General features: G+C 51.2%; 1 protein-coding gene across 11 annotated transcripts in view; it reads left to right on the top strand.

Annotated features, from left to right (window-relative positions):
- RIMBP2 (RIMS binding protein 2) overlaps window positions 1-18834 on the top strand; it is a 299129-nt gene that overhangs the window by 237905 nt on the left and 42390 nt on the right. For all 11 annotated transcript variants that reach the window (XM_043902113.1, XM_043902114.1, XM_043902111.1 and 8 more), the window contains 5 exons: window positions 1507-1711; window positions 6417-6562; window positions 8352-8428; window positions 13955-14064; window positions 16923-17735. In XM_043902113.1, the coding sequence (XP_043758048.1) occupies window positions 1507-1711; window positions 6417-6562; window positions 8352-8428; window positions 13955-14064; window positions 16923-17735 (1351 nt within the window). The remainder of the gene's footprint in view (window positions 1-1506; window positions 1712-6416; window positions 6563-8351; window positions 8429-13954; window positions 14065-16922; window positions 17736-18834) is intronic.

Here is an 18834-nt window from a genome sequence, read left to right as displayed (position 1 = left end):
ACACCCAAGCTCATTCAGCCTTTTAAAAGAATCTTGCCAATTATTTTAATGAATCAAAGAAATTAATTATAGGTTTGGGATTTGTTAGGTCTATTTTCAGAATTCCATGATCTCAGACATAAATAGCACTTCACTCTGGCCTAAGGAGCTGAAGGCTTAATACAGGTGAAGGGGGAGAGGGAGAAGGGGGGTAGGGAGAAGGAGGAGGAAGACAGCATTGTTCTACCACCGTCCATATCCCTACATGAATCCAGACATCTCTCAAGCCCCAACTTGGTACCAAGCTCTAGTCTGAGTGCTGGGGACACAGTGGGAAAGGAGACAGAAATTCCTGCCCTCACGGAGCTGACATTTTAGTGGAGAAAGTCAAACGATACTCGCAGTTAATAATACAGCAGATGGCATTGTCCATTTATCACAAAGGAAGGGAAACGAGGCAGGACCGCCACACAGATGGAACAAGCCACTGCCATGAGGAGTGTGATGCCTGCAAATCAGGGGGTCCTCTCTCTTCACCACTTCAGCAAATGTTTATTGAGCACCTAGGATGTGCCAATATTATGCAAAGCATTGAGAATGTGTCAGGGGACCAGAAAGCACAAGCTTGGTGATTAAATGATCTAAGAGAGAGAGGAGAAATAAGAATAATCAGGGAGCTACTAGAATGGCAGGGGGGAGGGTGCCACGAAGGGAACAGCAGGGAAGGAAGTGTAGGGAGTGTGGATCTCTGTTTCCCAGGAAGGGGAGTATGGCGGGATCACACCCACCCAACAGGAGCAGGCAAAGATGGGGGTGCATGGGGGTGCTGCCCGTGGTACCCTCCCTGTCATGTGTACCCAGGGATGCTCCCACCTCCCTAAATATGCCCGGTGTCTGCAGATGGCAGTGATGTTGCTAACCCAAGCCAGCAGGTAGCAATTCCTTTTAATGCTAAAGCAGGGTGCCCTGGGGTTCTGCAGTTTAGGGGCAGAGGCCTCCACCAGAAAACTGCATCAGTGGAGTTAGCAACTGAGCCGTCCCCAAAGCTTGGCTCTCACCACCTCCTGCTCCAAATTTCAAGCAGCTACAGTGAGGCGTGCCAACCACAAAGTGCCCGGGCTGCACACAGAGCCCAGAACAATCCGCGGTTGGCTGGGATCTGAGTGTTTGCAGGGTTTCTTGGCACCTGTGCTTTCCCACGTTTGCCCTGCGAGAGAACCTGGCCGACGGCCAACCTTCCAATCGACAGAAAGCTTGATCTGCTCAGCCACTGTTCTCATGTGGAGGCAGGAGGCAGGCCCCCCCCCGCCACACACATGCACACATGTGTGCAAATACACTCAGGCCATACACTTTCACGTGCACACACACACACACACTGTCATCCACCCATGCACACACAACACTCAGTCTTGTGCACACACATGCAACGCACAGACACACACAGACACACACTTGGGCGCAGACACATGAGGCCCCAGAAGCCCAGGCCACCTGCTAACCGCGTGTCTGGGTCTCCGTGCTCAGTGCAAGGTGCGGGAGCTGGAGGAGAAATGCCGGACGCAGAGTGAGCAGTTCAGCCTGCTGTCCCGGGATCTGGAGCAATTTCGCCAGCACGCCGGCAAGATCGACCTGCTGGGCAGCAGCCCCGTGGCCTCCCTGGATGTCCCCTCGTCCCCCAGCAAGTCTTTCCCAAGGTTCATGAACGGACTGGCTCCCTCCATTGGAAAAGGTAAGTGCCTCCCTCACTTCCTCCCTCCCTCCCTCCTGCCTCGGCCGTGATGGAGAAGAAGCTGCAGCCAGCAAGCTGGGAACAGCTGGGCACAGCCAGGGGTGTGTGACAGAGCCTCTCACAACACCGAGGGAGCGGCCAGCATGGCAGGACTTGGGATGGTACAAGGGCGGCCAGCGCTTCCCATGCATGCTCGATGCACCACCCTTGATGGGTGTGAACCAGCGTAACCTCCCTCCCACCTGTTCCAAGCCCTGTTCTGCATCTGACACCGGCCAAGATGCCTGGAGGATCACCCAGCCAAGCAGCAAGCTGGGTCTTGGACCCAGGGATCTGGCTCTGGGCTCTGCACTGGGATCTGCCAGGCGGGCTTCTCAACTTCGCCTGTTTCCCTTCTCATCCAGAGACCTCTTGATGACATGGTGATGTACTTGGAACTTCTGTTCCAACAAAGGCAACAGTAGTACCCGCGGTGAATGTTAATGCATTCCCGTCACTTTTGTGTCCAGGAAGGAGAGTGGAGAGCGGGGAGACTTCACTCTGTGTGGTTCTGAGGGATCACTTCTTGATCACGGAAGCATTTAATGTAACCTCAGGGGAAGTTCCCAGGGTAGACAATGAAGTGCGCTGCTCGGTCAGGGAACTTTCTCTCCACTGAAGGTTAAACAGGTCACAGGCCCAGTTGTCTTCTGTAAAGCAGTTGATTTTTTTTTTAATTTAGGGGACATGAGTGCCAGAACCCCACTTTAGAATTCCACAAAAGGGAGGGAATTTCCAGATTTCTCCCAGCTTTTGTCAGAACATAGGATAAGTTCTTCTGGGTGCTTTTTCTTATTAAAATGAGGTGCTGCCGCATGTATCTTGATGAACAATGTTTCTTGGCTTATCCCTCCTTCCCACTCCCTTTCCATCCTGTGCATGTGTTGGGAGAATGCAGAGAGGCCATGAAACCCAAGACGGGGAGAGGGAGGTCTGGACACCCCCCCCAACCACTAAGTTCTGAGTGCAGGGTTCTCCCCCGGCCGTGTTCAGGTACCGAGGCTGCGATGCTTGGCAGACGGCAGGCCCGAGGTGGAGCCGCTCTAGGCAGGGGGACACAGACAAGACACAGGGGGACAGATGAGTGAGTAGGGAGCTGCTCGCTCAGACAGACACGAGCAGTCAGGTGACGAGACAGCAAATGACCCAGGGCCATTTAGGATGATCAGAGAAGACTGCCTCCTGGAAATGAAGTTTAAGCCACGAGCCCTGAGCATGAAACGACTTCTCCATTCCCCACTGGGTGGCTCAGGGCTCACATGAGCTCAGCCATGTGCAATTTTCAGGGTCCCCAGGTCCCCAGCATGGTCGATGAGTCCAGGACTCAGCACAGAGTTGTCCTCCTGGCTCAGAGCTGTTACAGAAACACAGGACGAGCACAGAGTGGGTCCTGAGGGAAAAGAGATGGGGCGTCTGAAGAATCCATGTGCAGGCATCCTATGCCCTCCTCCTCCAGGAAGACCACCTGGAGTGCCCACTATGCAGCCAAAAAAAAAAAATGCAGCTATATGCATGCAGTGATGATGTCCAAGGACACCAAGTAGATACAGCATACAGGATCTGTTGGGCACTGGTGATGTGGGCACCTCTGCCCAGCACACACCAGAATTCCAGACTGCCTGAGCTAGGCAGGTGCTCAGTACAAACCAGGTTGGGCCCACAGTCTAGTTACAGGGAAATGCCCCTGTCACCTAGGGAGCCTGTCCCACTGGTGTAGGGAAAGGTTTAGAAGCTGTGTTCCTGGTCGCAGCGCAGCCTGACTTGTCAGCAGACCCTTCTTAAAGTAGCAGCCCCAGGCTTCCCTCCATGTGAATTCCTTTCTGCACAGCATGAGAACATGTTAGTCCAGGGCAAGATCCAGGGCAAGCTCATGGGTCACTGGAGGTGGAGCAGTGATTGACCTGAGTCATTCGGCGTCCAGATTGATCTGGAAAAACCAATCTGATTTGTGATGGAGGAAAATGGATGCTGACTAAGAACAAAACAAGCAAAACCAAAACAGGGCTGTGTTATTAAGGGAGTTCTAGATCCTGGTACAAGAGTAGGTTTGCACCAAGGCTTCTGTTTAGCCATTTGGAAGAGCCATCATGCTAAATGACCAGCTCCTTAGCCGGGCATACTTGGCAGCATCCTTAGAGCATCCTTGCTATGCTGGCATCACTGGCCATGGACAGAATGCCTGCAAGGGAGCTTCCTCGTGCAACCCTGAAGTCCTCCTCAAGGTCATTCTTTGTTGGCAGATGGCAGAGGCCACTAAATGAGGAAACTCCCTGCTGGGCTGGCCTGTCCTCCTTATGCCAGAGGGGAGGGCGGGAGATGGAAGGAATGGGCAGGGCCAGTGCAGAATCAGAGCAGGACCAGGCAGGTGTGCTGCACATCCTGTCGGGGGCCTCCTGCCTGAGGCGGGGTCAGCCTGAGGTTGAGGAGGACAAGGACCACTTGATTGTGAACCCCTGGTGGGGTCAGGGCTCACCTTCTGTGCGGTAGAGTCACACCTGCCACCAGCAAGGGCGGGAACCACACAGGAACAGAATTATCCCTGGACATCTACTAGGAAGCAGGCGTGTCATCTCCCAGGGCTACCCTTCCATCGCCAGTTTCCTTCCAGTATTGGAGCTGAGTTTTGGTGAAACACCAGATAAAAGTCATTGTTTTGGGCTCAGTGGCCATATTTTCAAAAAAAAAAAAAAAGGTATCCTGAGGCATGCAGATCACAAAGGAATGTGCAGCTGAGGGCATGACATGATTTTGTGCCTAATCTCACATTCACTCGAAGAGCAGAAGGGAAGGTAAAACATGCCACAGGCATCAGGTGATTTTTCTCTAGAGAACTGGATTTGTTTAAGTAAAATGTAAACAGGAGGCGACTCTAGTCATTTCACCTTTTCTGGTGGTGCCACCCCCTCCTACTCCCGGCAGCAGTGTATCAGTCAGGACAGGCTAGGTTCAGCTGCAGTAACAAACATCCTCAAATCTCAGGGGCTTAAAACAGCACAAGTTTCTCTCTCTCTTTTGATCCTGCTCCACGTCCACCTCAGATTGGATCAGGGAATGTGTTCCATACTGTCTTCACTCAGGAATGCTGAGCCTCCTTTGTCTGGAATGTTCCATCTCAGGGGAAAAGAAGCGTAACAAATTAGACAATGGCTCAAAAAGGCTTCCACCCCAAAGTAGGACACGTCACTTCCACTCACAGGTCGTTGACCTGGATGAGTCCCATGTCAGAGTGGCATCCTTCCACTGTGGCACAGAAGCACCAGGCCCCGTCCTCAGCTGACTTCCTGAGGCTGTAGGATTTGAGAGCCGATTCATTGAGTAAATATGGACTTTGCACCTGCTGAATGCCGAGCACTGCTGTGGGCCTGAGGGATCCTGGGCAGTGACCAGGGCCAGGCTGCTGCTCCCTGGGATTTGGCCTCCTTGCAGGGCCTGGGGTCTATTTCAGCATCAATTCTCTACTGCAGTGATGCTTCATCACTCTTTTGTTAATCAGACTGGCACTGAGGGGATGACTTCCATGCAGCTTTTGTGGGAACACTTCTAACAGTGTTTGTTTCTCCTGATTTGGGCTCAGTGAGTCATCTTCCTCTGTGAGGCAGTCCCCATGATGGGAGAGCCACAGCCAGAGGCTAGACAAAGCCAGGGAAGGGTGTCTGCAGCCCACTGGGCTGCAAGAACTCGGGGAGGGGGTAAAAGTTACTTCTGTAATTCATGTTTGATCCTAAAAATACATGCGTGACTTTAATCCGACAGTCTGGGCCAGCACTGGTCAAGGGACTCAATTCTCCCCTGCCTGCCCCACCTCCCCCGCACTGTGCCTAGGTCAGGGCCCAGCAACCCCACGAGGACAGGATGGGCAGATATCTGCTTGGTCCTAGTGAATCTCTTTTGTCAAAAGTATTTTTTAGCCATAAACCTGACCATTTGGCCACTTTGTATATGTCAGGAGTGTTCAGGTTGTATTATTAATAATAAGTGACAGGAAAGCTGACATACACTAGTGTGAGCAAAAAGGAATTTATTTATCATGTAGAGTAGATGCAGATGGCTTAGCTTCAGGTACAGCTGCAATGGTTAGACAGCATCACCGACCCAATGGAGATGAATTTGAGCAAACTCCCAGAGATAGTGAAGGACCTGGAAGCCTGGCGTGGTGTAGTCCATGGGGTCGCAAATAGTCAGACACAACTTAGCGTATGAACACACAGCTGGATTCAAGGGCTCCAACCATGCCGTCTGGACCTGATTCCTGCCTCTCCATCTTCCAGCTCCTCCTCCTATGAGCAGGCTCCGTTCTCAAATGGAGTTTCCTCCTCCTGGGGACAATGTGGTTGTTGTCCTACTAAATCTCACCTTCTTTCTGTTTTAAGCTGGGGAAAAGGAGAGCCTCTTTGCCCATGACTCCCACGAAGGTCTCTCTGATGGGACCTTCCCATCTTGCGTGCCACACCATCTCCACCAAACAGTGTAGCCAGGAATGGACTCTGCCAGATGGACTGCCTAGAGCAGAGGATGTAGATGAAGAGTGGGAGATGGGTGGGTTCTGAAATGAAACTCAAAGGCTGATGTGAAAGACAGGAAAGATCCACGGGGAAGACAAATGTCCAGCGTGCTTTGGTTGTTTCCTTTGGGCCTTCTTTCAAATCATTCCAATGTTGGTGTCCAGGTCAGGAGAGCGCCCTTGGAAGCCGCACTGTGGTCGGTGAATATATCCGGCCCCTCCCGCTCCCGGGTGACAAGCCGGAACCTCTGTCCGTCAAGCCCACCTTCCTGTCAAGATCCAGTGGCCCAAGATGCAGATTTGAATCAGACGTGAGTCCTGTCCTGGCCTCGGCCCGCTGCCCTGCTACCCATGATGTGGGCTGTGGCTGTGGGTGGCCCTCCCACCCTCTCTCCCTAGTTCCCTCCTTCTCCTCTTTCTCCTGCCTTCACCCCCATTAAGTCATCTTCATTGACCACCTATTCTATGCCAGGATGTTAGGGCCCAGTTTGCAGACAAGGGAGCCCCTGCTATCATGGGCAGAATGACCATAAATGAGTGAACATCTAAAAGTCGGCTAACAGTGAATGTCCTGAACCCCAACAAGCAGGGACGATGCAGAGGACAGGGCAGCCCCTCTCAGACTGGCCATGGGCCATTTGTGGTCTGTCCATCTATGAGCAGGAACCCAAGTGAAGCCCGCTGGGCCAGAGAGGAGCTGGGGGTGGGGTGGGGTGGGAGGCAAGTTGAAAACCTCAAGCAAGTTCTCAAATTTTGGCTCAGTCCAGGGGGAAGCCACTGAAAGGCCCTGAGACTGGAGTGACGTGGCCTAACTCCTGGGGAGCCCACTCCAGAGGGGGAAAGGTGGGAGCGTGTTGTGGGGAGGGAGCAGGCGGGAGTCCCGGGCCTTTTTCTCCTGGGGTGGGGTGGGGAGGGGAGGGGGCTACACATGACAAATCACAGTCACTCCCACCCTCCCCTGGGGGAAAAACCACCCCCTCCTCCAGCCTGGGGCCCTGTTCTACCCTCCCCCAACCCCAAGATGGTTTTAGCCCCTATAGGCAGAGAAGAATAGGGCAGGAGGAGGGGGGACCGGGAGAAAGGAGCGCCATGTCGCCTCCTCCATGCAGGATTCCTGGGGGCACCAGGCGCCATCCACGTGTGAGCACTCCCCTCCCTGTATGGAGTCCTCGAGGGCTGAGGACACAGGCTTGGGCTAACTTTGTCCTCCAAGGAGCCTGGCAGGCTCTGGAGCAGTGACCGTCTCAGGCCTTAAATCACAGTGCTCACCACTGTGTGAGAGGATACGAGGTCTTTTTTTAAGTGGCTCTTTGTTTTTTTGTGTGTGTGTTTGTTTATATTGACATATATTTGATTTACAATATTATATTGGTGGTAATAGTGGTAAAGACCCCACTTGCAGATGCAGGAGATTTAAGAGACAGGGGTTCGATCCCTGGGTCGGGAAGATCCCCTGAAGGAGGGCATGGCAACCACTCCAGTATTCTTGCCTGGAGAATTCCCATGGACAGAGGAGCCTGGCGGGCTACAGTCCATAGGGTTGTAAAGACTTAGTGTGCGTACCCCACACATAGTTGATTTACAATATTATGTTAGTTTCAGGTGTACAACATAGTGATTCAATATTGTTGTAGATTATACTCCAGTATAGATTATTTCAAGATAATGATTCTAATTCCCTGTGCTATACAGTGTATCCTTACTGCTCATCTATTTTCTATACAGTAGGGTGTATCTGTTAATCCCACACCCCTAATTTATCCCTCCCCTGTTTTGGTAACCTAAATTTGTGAGTCTATCTTTTCTGCGTGTACCTTCATTTGTGTTATTTTTTAGATTCCACATAGAAGTGACATCATACAGTACTGGAGGAGATGAGTCCTTTATAAATGTCCCCTGTGTGACCCAGGAGCCTGCCCTGTCTCTGGGTCATGCCCAAAACTGAGAACCCGGGTGTGGCAGCATCTCATGGTGGGCAGAGTCCCCACCATGTGAAGCCGAAAACCCTGGGGGGACCATGGAAGAGATTTCCTGTGTGTTTCCAGCATGAAATGTGAAGCCTTCGGCATCAATAACCCACATATCCATTGTCTTTAATAGATGGATAATGATCGGAATTCCAATACCGCCAAGCAGAGGTACTCGGGGAAGGTCCACTTGTGTGTCGCCCGCTACAGGTAAGAGCAGTGCTCCTCTCTGCGTCCTCTGAGCATCTGTGAGGATGGGCAGCCTCGGGGCAGGTGGGGTGATGGGTAGGACACTCCATGAACTGATAGGTCCCTTCCCCAGCACTGAGAAGAGGCGGGCAGTTCAGCCAGGCTTTGGAGAATGCCAAGAGATTGTCTTTGGGAGAAAAGTTATGACAAACCTAGACAGGGTATTAAAAAGCAGAGACATCACTTGGCCGACAAAGGTCCACATAGTCAAAGCTATGGTTTTTCCAGTAGTCATGTATGGCTATGAGTTGGTCCACAAAGAAGGCTGAGCACCGAAGAATTGATACTTTCAAATTGTGGTGCTGGAGAAGACTCTTGAGAGTCCCTTGGATAGCAGGGAGATCAAACCAGTCAATCCTAAAGGAAATCACCCTGAATATTTATTGGAAGGGCTGATGCTGAAACTGAAGCTCCAATACTTTGGCCACCTGATGAGAAGGGCCAACTCACTGGAAAAGATCTTGATGCCAGGAAAGATTGAGAGCAAGAGGAGAAGGGGGCAATAGAGGATGAGATGGGTGGATAGCATCATAGACTCAATGGACATGAGTTTGAGCAAATTCCAGGAGATAGTGAAAGACAGGGAAGCCTGGAGTGCTGCAGTCCATGGGGTCACAAAAAGTTGGACATGACTTAGTGACTGAACAAAATGAAGAGTTTCTCCATTCTGATAGAAAGAGTTTGGATAGTGTGTTAGTTTCCCAGGACTGCCATTCAAAACTATCACCAATCAGGTGGCTTAAAACCACAGATATCCATTCTCTCCCAGTTCTGGAAGCCAGAGGTGGGAAGTCGAGGTGTGAGTGGAACTGTACTCTCTGAAGCCCCCAGAGGAGGACCATCCTGCCTGTCCCAGCTGGCTGTCAGCATCCTTGGGGTTCCTCCACTCAGATGCCCCACTCCACTCTGCCTCCATCCTCATGTGCGCTCTTTCCCTCTGCCTCTATGTGTTCCCTCCTCCTTTTACAAGGGCCCCTGCCACTGGCTTAGGGCCCTCCCTGCTCCAGTACGACCCCATCCCAGCTTGATCACACCTGCAAAGACCCTATTTCCAAATACCCTCACCTCCACAGGAGCCAGGATTTAGGATCCGAACATCTTTTTGTGGGGGGGATGCAATTCACCCCATAACAGGCAGCAAGCTGAAACTCAAAAAGCATCACCCTTGCCCAGAACACCCTGCTGAGTGCCTTTCCAGCATCTTCCCCGTCTGCCCAGTGCCTGGGCCGCATCACGCAGCCGTCACAGCCTGGGAGCTGAGCTCTCATTGGAGGACCCGTGTGTCCATGTCGGTTAAGATGAGCCAGTCTGGTCATGCATGACTCTCAGATTCCTGGTGGTCACCACTGAAAACTCTGTGATGGGTGAGAAAAGTTAGCCACTTGGCCGCAACTTCCCTGCCTGCTTATAATGCAACAAGCCTCCACCCAAAGTCAGCCGTGTGTCCAGGCACGAATGAATCAAATAGTCACAGAAAGCAGATACAGAACAGTCAGACCTCCAGTACTTTATGCTCAGTACAGACCCAAGCTTTTGTCTCCCTAGACAGTCCAGCGACCCTCTGCAGGCCGGGCTGGCCGGCGCAGGCAGGGCAGACATCTCTGCCATCAAGCACCAGAGTCCTACCACAGGGCTGTGCACAGAACTGCTTAGAAATAAGACTTCAGGAGCTATCACCAATGGTGTGGATGCTTCCCTCATGAGACGCTTACACTTTGTTCTTGCAGAGGTGGTGGAGGGTGAGCTATCCATATACCTTCAAAGCCTTTTGCTTCCTTCAATGAAAATTATCTCTAATAACTGATCTGCTGATCAGTGAATTATTTTCTGCTGATACACTAAATTTACCAGTGCACACCCACTTCTGACATTCAGATGATGGAAACCTATGGAGAAGCCGCCCTGGGCTGGAGAGTCCTGGGTGAGGATGCCAGACAACCTCTGAGGAGGTTCCCCCAGCTGAATGCCGACTGCACCCACGAGCGTCCTTCACATGGTCTGTGGGGACATTGCTACAGTGCTGAGGAGACCTTTGAGGACACCAGTCTGGGGACCTGGGATGGAGGGCTCGCCCCTACCCCATGTCTGACTGGAGGATGGTTCTTCCTGTGTCTGTGTGTGGAGCCGGGCTGAGCACAGCTGCTCAGTGCAGCGCACCCTCCAGGGCAGTGAGCTGGAGTCGTGGCCAGGATGCTGAGTTGGCTTCCAGGTTTGTTTTCCTCACCAGCTGGGCCCTTCCCAGCAATGAGCCTGGTCCCTCAAGGATGCAGGGGCTACCTGCCCACCAGACTCACTCTCCCTCCACTTTCCTGGGGAGATGAGACCTCATTCCAGGGAAGGTGCCCAAGAGCCAAGGCACCCAGAGTCAGGATTCACAGCCAGCGTGAAACCAGGCAAAGAGGAAAGCACATATGGTCAACCAGTGTGCTTCCAACACGAAGTCACCAGCCGGAGGCAGGGTGCTCGGCAAGCTCCGTTTCCATCTTCTGTGTTTTCCTGGTGGTGTATTTACCACCCCACCCCACCCCCAACCAGATGGGCCACATTTGTAAACTGCGCTATCTTCCTGATGCAGCCCCAGGGAAGTTACTGACACAGGAAAACCCTCAGAGCTCTGGACGATGTTCCTGGACCTCTGGGCTCTGAGGGAAAGGGTGGCTTGGTATAGTTAAAACCTCACAGGATGAGGATCAGGAGGCCTTCATTCTGGTTCCAGCTGCCTGCCGCCCCAGTCACTTCGGTCATGTCTGACTCTTTGTGACCCTATGGACTGTAGCCCACCAAGCTACACTGTCCATGGGATTCTCCAGGCAAGAATACTGGAGTGGATTGCCATGCCCTACTCCAAGGGATCTTCCTGACCCACGGATCGAGCACGTGTCTCTTATGTCTTCTGCACTGGCAGGAGGGTTCTTTACCCACTAGCCACCTGGGACGCCCTCTGGTTCCACACCCACCTCTTAATGAGCTTATGACTTTGGATAAGTCATCACAATTGGCGATGAACATTGGGAATAATGATATTAATATCATCTCTGCGTTCCTCACTGGGCATTAATGGGAATCAAATAAAACATGGAGAGAAAAGTGCTGGTAACTCACGGGGCTGCTGGTGCATAACCATCCTCACATCACCACGATTAGTTACAGAGAAAGACTACTGCTGACTGAAGAAAAAAATGCATGACGTAAAAGCTGTGAGTTACATTTTATTCAGGGCATCACAAGGACTGTGGCTTAGGAGACAGCCCTTGGTAGCTCTGAGGAACTACTCTGAAGAGTTAGTTAGGGGAGGAACCAGGATATATATGAACGTTTTTGGCTGGGAAATTCATGTAGTCAAGCATTAAAATAGTACTGAAAGTGAAAGTGAAGTCGCTCAGTCATGTCTGACTCTTTGTGACCCCATGGACTGTAGCCCACCAGGCTTCTCCGTCCATGGGATTTTCCAGGCAAGAGTACCGGGGTGGGTTGCCATTTCCTTCTCTGGGGGTCTTCCCGACCCAGGGATCAAACCCAGGTCTCCCGCATTGCAGGCAGACGCTTTACCCTCTGAGCCACCAGGGAAGCCCTACTGATCACAATGAACACATTTCTCAAGTTAATGATTTTAGTGCTTTTGTATATCTGGGAAGGTGCCAGAATCTGGAGTCACTGAAATTCTTTCTTGAGATGCCCATCTTACTGAAACCACAGAGGCCTTATTCTATTTTCTCCATCCCGAATCCTTCAAGGGCGCACTGTCCCTGGGTGGACCTAGGGGCTGTGGCTTCACCCCTTGTGTGACAGGACAATGAGTGAAACTCTGTTCTTTTGTTTATCCAGTCATCTGCCATGATCAGTCATGTCACATTTTCTTTTTCTTGATGAGGCCTTTCCTGTTATTTTAATTAATCAATCTTTTAATTAGAAAATTAAAAATTCATCTCACAAGTTCTTTTTGCAAGTTGGAGGTGATTTTTTAAAATGTTAATTCCAATATCTTGAGGACTTGAAAAGGTGGGCATTTTTATAGTCCTGGTAGAGAGGAGAAGATAAAATGTGCATCATTTTAAGTATATTTTGGCTGAACATACCCAAGACCTTTAAAATGTGCATGACTTTGGCCAAACAAGTGTGCTTCCTAGGGACTCATCTTTAGGAAGAAAGTGGGCAAGTGAGCAAAGATACGTTGATAAGGACATTGGATATAGCACTAATTATATCAGCCAAACGTTTGAAGAAATATCCATGCCCAACATGGGATCAATTAAAGAATGTTAGGCTATCCAGTGGAATATTATATAACCATTAAAATGGATATGATAGAGTCTTTCATGAGGGAAAAGATAATCATGTCATATTATAAAGTGTAAAAGGTAAACAGATAACTAAATAGTATATGTCATACAATTCTACCTTCCCTCAATAAAATGTATTGAAACATAGAGTTAATTACTTGTTGTTGTTTTTTTAATTTGCCTGTGCCAATGTTAGTTGCAGCATGTAGGACCTGGTTTCCAGACCAGGGATTGAACTCAGGCCCCTTGCATTGGGAGCCTGGAGTCTTAGCCACTGGACCACCAGGGAAGTCCTTGCTGCTGCTGCTGCTAAGTCGCTTCAGTAGTGTCTGATTCTGTGCGACCCCATAGACGGCAGCCCATCAGGCTCCCCCGTCCCTGGGATTCTCCAGGCAAGAACACTGGAGTGGGTTGCCATTTCCTTCTCCAATGCATGAAAGTGAAAAGTCAAAGTGAAGTCGCTCAGTCGTGTCTGACTCTTAGCGACCCCGTGGACTGCAGCCTACCAGGCTCCTCCATCCATGGGATTTTCCAGGCAAGAGTACTGGAGTGGGGTGCCTTTGCCTTCTCCGAGGGAAGACCTTAGTAGCTTTTAACTTTGCTTACCAAACCTTATTAAAACATATAATTTGGAATCATTTAAACATCTTCTGGGCTTCCCAGGTGGCGCTAGTGGTAAAGAATTCATCTGTCAATGCAGGAGACACAAGGGCCATGGGTTTGATCCCTGAATTGGGAAGATACCCTGGAGAAGGAAAATGGCAACTCATTCCAGTATTCTTGCCTGGAAAATTCCATGCACAGAAGAGCCTGGTGGGCTGCAGTCCAGGGAGTCACAATATAATTTGGAATTATATGATTCCACACTGAGCACATGTGTACACACACACAAATGACATCTGATATGAAGGACTCTGAGTATACAGCTTGGTTGCAGAATTACTATTTAGCTTTAAATCTATGTGAGCTGAGACATTAGTGGTCCGAGTTTTCAGAGCACAGACAACTCACAGGTACTAAACCAATTGCATGAATCTAAAATATACAGGCAAAAGAAAAAAAAATTTTAAAGAAAAGAAAGAAAAAGAAAATATTCAGGTGACAGCAGACAGGAGGAGCAGACAGGAGGTCTCTGCACTCTGGAAGGGATTGGCTGGTGTCCGTCTCCACCCAGAGCCTTACCTAGTGGGTTTGTCTCTCCCTCTAGTTATAACCCCTTCGATGGGCCCAATGAGAACCCGGAGGCTGAGCTGCCCCTCACGGCAGGGAAGTATCTCTACGTCTATGGAGACATGGATGAGGACGGCTTCTATGAAGGTCAGTGAGAGCCTGGTGGGTGGTGGGCACATGCAGGCCAGGTCAGGGCCGGGCCCCCATCACTTCTGGCCGCCCCAGTCTCCTCTCTGACCCTCCTGCCCTCCAGAATCACGAGGTGTCTGTTCCCCTTTTGGTTGACTGAGCGGGGTTTCCTGTTTTTAACCCCAAGCAACCCTCTGTTATGGAATGGATACCATCTCACGTTCACGTCCACCGAGCTTCCCAGGAGCTACTGCAGACACGGGGAGCTGACAGACAAGTGTCTCTCCTCACTGTCCCCATCTTACTGCACAGCACCTTCTCCCCAGCAGGGCCAATGCTCCTTTCAGCTGACCTCACCTGGTTAACAGTGCTCCCATTGACCTTCAGGCTCTATTGTTAACCTTGGGCAGTCTGGCCTCACCTCCTGCCTGACCACTTCCTTCGTGGGCACCTGCCACGGTGTGAAATCAGGAATCTCGAATTCCTCCACCCAAAACTCATACTCTTGGTCACTTTTGTAGCTAGTGGAGATGTAACATCCCCAGCAGCTTCATAAGTCCAGATTTCTCGGTTCCCTCAACTTTTCTGTTGCCCTAATAAAAGAGTCTTGGTTTCCTCTGAGCAGAAAAAAACTATTTCTTACTAAACAAGCCGATTTCTCTTTCGTGACCTCATGGAGTTTTCTTGGCGCTTTCGGCCACACTCCCGGCTCTGGGTGTTGATGTCTTGGCCTGAGGTCTGGTGGCCTCCATGGAGGACAGCAGCCCAGCCTTAGCTGGTTTTCTGTCTGGGAAGATGCTAGAATCTGAGCTCCTTGAAATTCTTGCTTTCCGTTTGCTACCGGGGAAGAGAGGCATGGCTGTGAGTGGACAACCCGAGAAATTCCACCAGGACTAGTGGCAAAACAGTTTGAGCTGTTAACATAAATTCACGTTGCCATCACCGAGGTGCACACCGGGGTAGCACCGTGTGCCCAGGGTGGCTGCCAGAAATATATTCTAGAAATATTTATATTAGAAATATATATATTCTAAAATATATTCTAGAAATATTTGCATCAGCGCTGTGCCCATGTAGACTTTCTGGAGGCTGGGTTAAAGGCAGGCGGCAAGGTTTAGTGCTCTGTCCATGTGACAGGGGAGAAGTACCTCCCATCACTGTGCAGATAGAGGGTCACAGTTCCCAACTTGAGGGGTGGCTGTGAGGATAAATAAGGAAGAAGGTGTGGGGTCTGAAGTGGGGGCCTGGTACATAGCACTTGCCATCACTCCCATCCCCCTCCTCCTTCTTCCCTTGTGTCAGATGAGGCTGTTTTCAGAGCATCCTCAAGGCAAAGACTGACATCTCAACCCCCACCCCCCCCAGCTGGGGACAGGAGCAGATTCAGACCCTCATTGATTCTGGGAGAATCAGGACCAGTTCAGTGGTCAGCCTCCCTCTCCTGGGCCCATCACATATCCCCTGTGGTGGGGGAGGGTCTATTAGGAGCAGAACCCACTGTTCATTTCATATACTCCCAGCCTCCTAGACCCCTGGACCCCTAGTCAAGCCTTTTCTGCCACAAATCAGGGAAACAAACAGCCCTTGCCTGCTGGTATTGTGAGATTATCCAAACTGTGTCATCTTTGAAGTTCTTCAAAACACTTCACGGTTTTCCAGGGCTCTGCTCTCAGCGGGTTCTCATGCCCCACGAATAAAGAGAACACACAGAAATGAGACCATTTCCTGAAACAAAAAGCGATCCCCGCTGGGATCGCCTGTGGCCGCAAGAGCTAGTTTGTGGCATTTTTTGGCCACTCAGCCTATGGGTGGCTCTGGCACCAGATAGATCGCCTCTGTTTCCCACCAAATGGACACGTTTGGGGAATTTTGCTAAGCTGGACATACTGCTTTGCAAGGAGGGGGAAAGTCACCTTTTAATTGCCATTTGTGTCATCATTCAATCAAAAATCAGAGTAAGATGTGTTAATTTTTTTAGCCTCCGAACCCACATATTTTACGTGTTCATTCTTCTGATAAACACTTACTGAACACCTACTGTGAGCCAGGTGTTGCTCTAGGGCCAGCAGGGAACAAAGGTCCCTGTCCTCCCACAGTTCATCCCATCCTCTCCTTCCCCCACTGTGTCCACAAGTCTGTTCTCTATGTCTGCATCTCTATTCCTGCCCTGCAGAGAGCTTCATCAGTACCATTTCCCTAGATTCCACAGACATGCACTACGGTATGCCTTGTTTTTCTATTTCTGACTTATTTCACTCTGAATGACAGACTCTGGGTCCATCCACATCACTACAAATGACCCAACTTCGTTCCTTTTTATGGCCGAGTGATATTCCATTTTACATTTGTACCACATATTCTTTACCCATTCATTAGAAGTCGTTGTATAGCACAGGGACCTCAATTAGATGCTCTGTGATGATCTAGAGGGGTGGGGGGGCAGTGAATGGGAGGGAGGGGATATATGTATACATATTGTTGATTCACGTTGTTATTCAGCAGAAACTAATACAACATTGTAAAGCAATGATACTTCAATTAAAAAAAGAACAGGTCCCTGCCCTCCCAGACCTTCATCCCGATTAGGAGAGGTGGTTGACACCTGTACGCAGGGGATGATCATGGTGTGGTAGGCACTATGGGGGGCAGACAGCATGACTGATGGGGGCAGCAGAGGGCAGGTGGTAGGGTACAGACTCAGGGTAGGGGGTTCCTGAGGAGGTGACGTTGAAGTGCTTCCTGGTAAGAACTGAGGAATCCACTGTAACCCCGTTGCTTTCCATATGGTCCCCTCGGGGGGAGGTGCAGACTCCACTGCAGGACCTTGGGGGCCCCCACGGGACGGTCGGGTGTTAACCCTGTCCCTGGCCCCACAGGCAAGCTTCTGGACGGGCAGCGGGGCCTGGTGCCCTCCAACTTTGTGGATTTCATCCAGGACAACGAGTCTCGACTGGCCAGCACGCTGGGGAACGACCAGGATCAGAACTTCATCAACCATGCGGGCGTCGGCTCGGAGGGGGAGAACATTCTGGACCTCCACTCTCCAACGCTCACGGACTCCGGCCTCGCCGACCACGGGGCGGGGACGCTGGACGTGAACATCGACGACATCGGAGAAGACATCGTGCCTTACCCTCGGAAAATCACCCTCATCAAACAACTCGCCAAAAGTGTCATTGTGGGCTGGGAGCCCCCGGCAGTGCCCCCGGGCTGGGGGACCGTGAACAGCTACAACGTGCTGGTGGACGCGGAGACGCGCCTGAGCCTGGCACTGGGCGGCAGGACCAAGGCCCTGGTGGAGAAGCTCAACATGGCAGCCTGCACCTACCGCATCTCCGTGCAGAGTGTCACCAGCCGGGGCAGCTCGGATGAGCTGCGGTGCACGCTGCTGGTGGGCAAGGATGTGGTGGTGGCTCCCTCCCACCTGCGTGTGGACAACATCACCCAGATCTCTGCCCAGCTCTCCTGGCTGCCCACCAACAGCAATTACAGCCATGTCATCTTCCTCAACGAGCAGGAGTTGGATGTCGTCAGGGCCGCCAGGTACAAGTACCAGTTCTGCAACCTCAGGCCCAACATGGCTTACAAGGTGAAGGTCCTGGCCAAGCCCCATCAGATGCCCTGGCAGCTCCCCCTGGAGCAGAGGGAGCGGAAGGAGGCCTTCGTGGAGTTCTCCACGCTGCCTGCAGGTGAGCCGTCTTTCTGGGAGGGGTCCCCTCAAGGGAGGGGACACCAGGATGTCACCCTGTGCAAGCGGAGGGGCGGGAGGGGGCAGCGGGAGGGGAGCTGCAGACAGCCAGTACTGTCCTGGAGCATCCTTGAATCAGCTGGGAAGCATGAGCCGCGAATGGGTGTGTGAGACGGACAGATGGAGGGAGAGGGAGAGAGAACGCCGATTCTGTTTGGGGGCCATGTTGTTGGACATATTTAATGCTTGCATCTGTAAGACACTCATCCTACAGACAGGAAACAATGGGAGGATCCTAGGGGGTGGGAAGCTCTGTCTTTCTGGGGCCACCGACTCCTGGACATGTGCTCACTGAGAGGAACAGAGAAAGGGGGCACCTTTAGCGCTCTCACAATTGTTGTCTCGCTCTCATTTTTTCTTTTCGTCTTCTTTTTAAAAAAATATTCATTTATGTATGTATTTATTTATGGGCTTCCCAGGTGGCACTAGTGGTAAAGAATCTGCCTGCCAGTGCAGGAGATGTAAGAAATGGGGGTTCAATCCCTAGGTCAGGAAGACCCCCTGGACAAGGAAATGGCAACCTGCTCCAGTATTCTAGCCTGGAAATGTCCCATGGACAGAGGAGCCTGGCAGGCTACAGTCCATGGGGTCGCAAAGAGTCGGACACGGCAGCATGGACACACACACACACACACACACACACACACACATTATTTATTTGGCTGCACACGTCTTAGTTGCAGCATGTGGGATCTAGTTCCTGGGCTAGGTGTGGAACCTGGCCCCCTGCATTGGGAATCACTGGATCACCAGGGAAGTCCCTCATGTTTTCTTCTGGTATATATATGGCTATAGAAGACGTGAAGTTCCGTTGTGGATACGATTTGGGGTTCTGGACACCTCTGTCTGCTAGGGGAACCCCACCTTCCTCCCTGACTTCCAAGCTGTAACAGGAGGAGGGGTGCTCCCTCTTCCAGTCCCCCACCTACTCCCTCCGGGGAAACCATAAAGAGATAGGATGAAATGGACGAGCCTGTGGGGGTCTTCCCATCCTGTGATTTATTCGGATCCTACAGCTGTTAAGGGTCACCTCCATGAAG

Source organism: Cervus elaphus, chromosome 5 (assembly GCF_910594005.1).
Source record: "Cervus elaphus chromosome 5, mCerEla1.1, whole genome shotgun sequence".
Classification (NCBI taxonomy): Eukaryota; Metazoa; Chordata; class Mammalia; order Artiodactyla; family Cervidae; genus Cervus; species Cervus elaphus.
The sequence above is the reverse complement of the archived record's forward strand: the minus strand, read 5'-3'. Positions and strand labels throughout refer to the sequence as shown.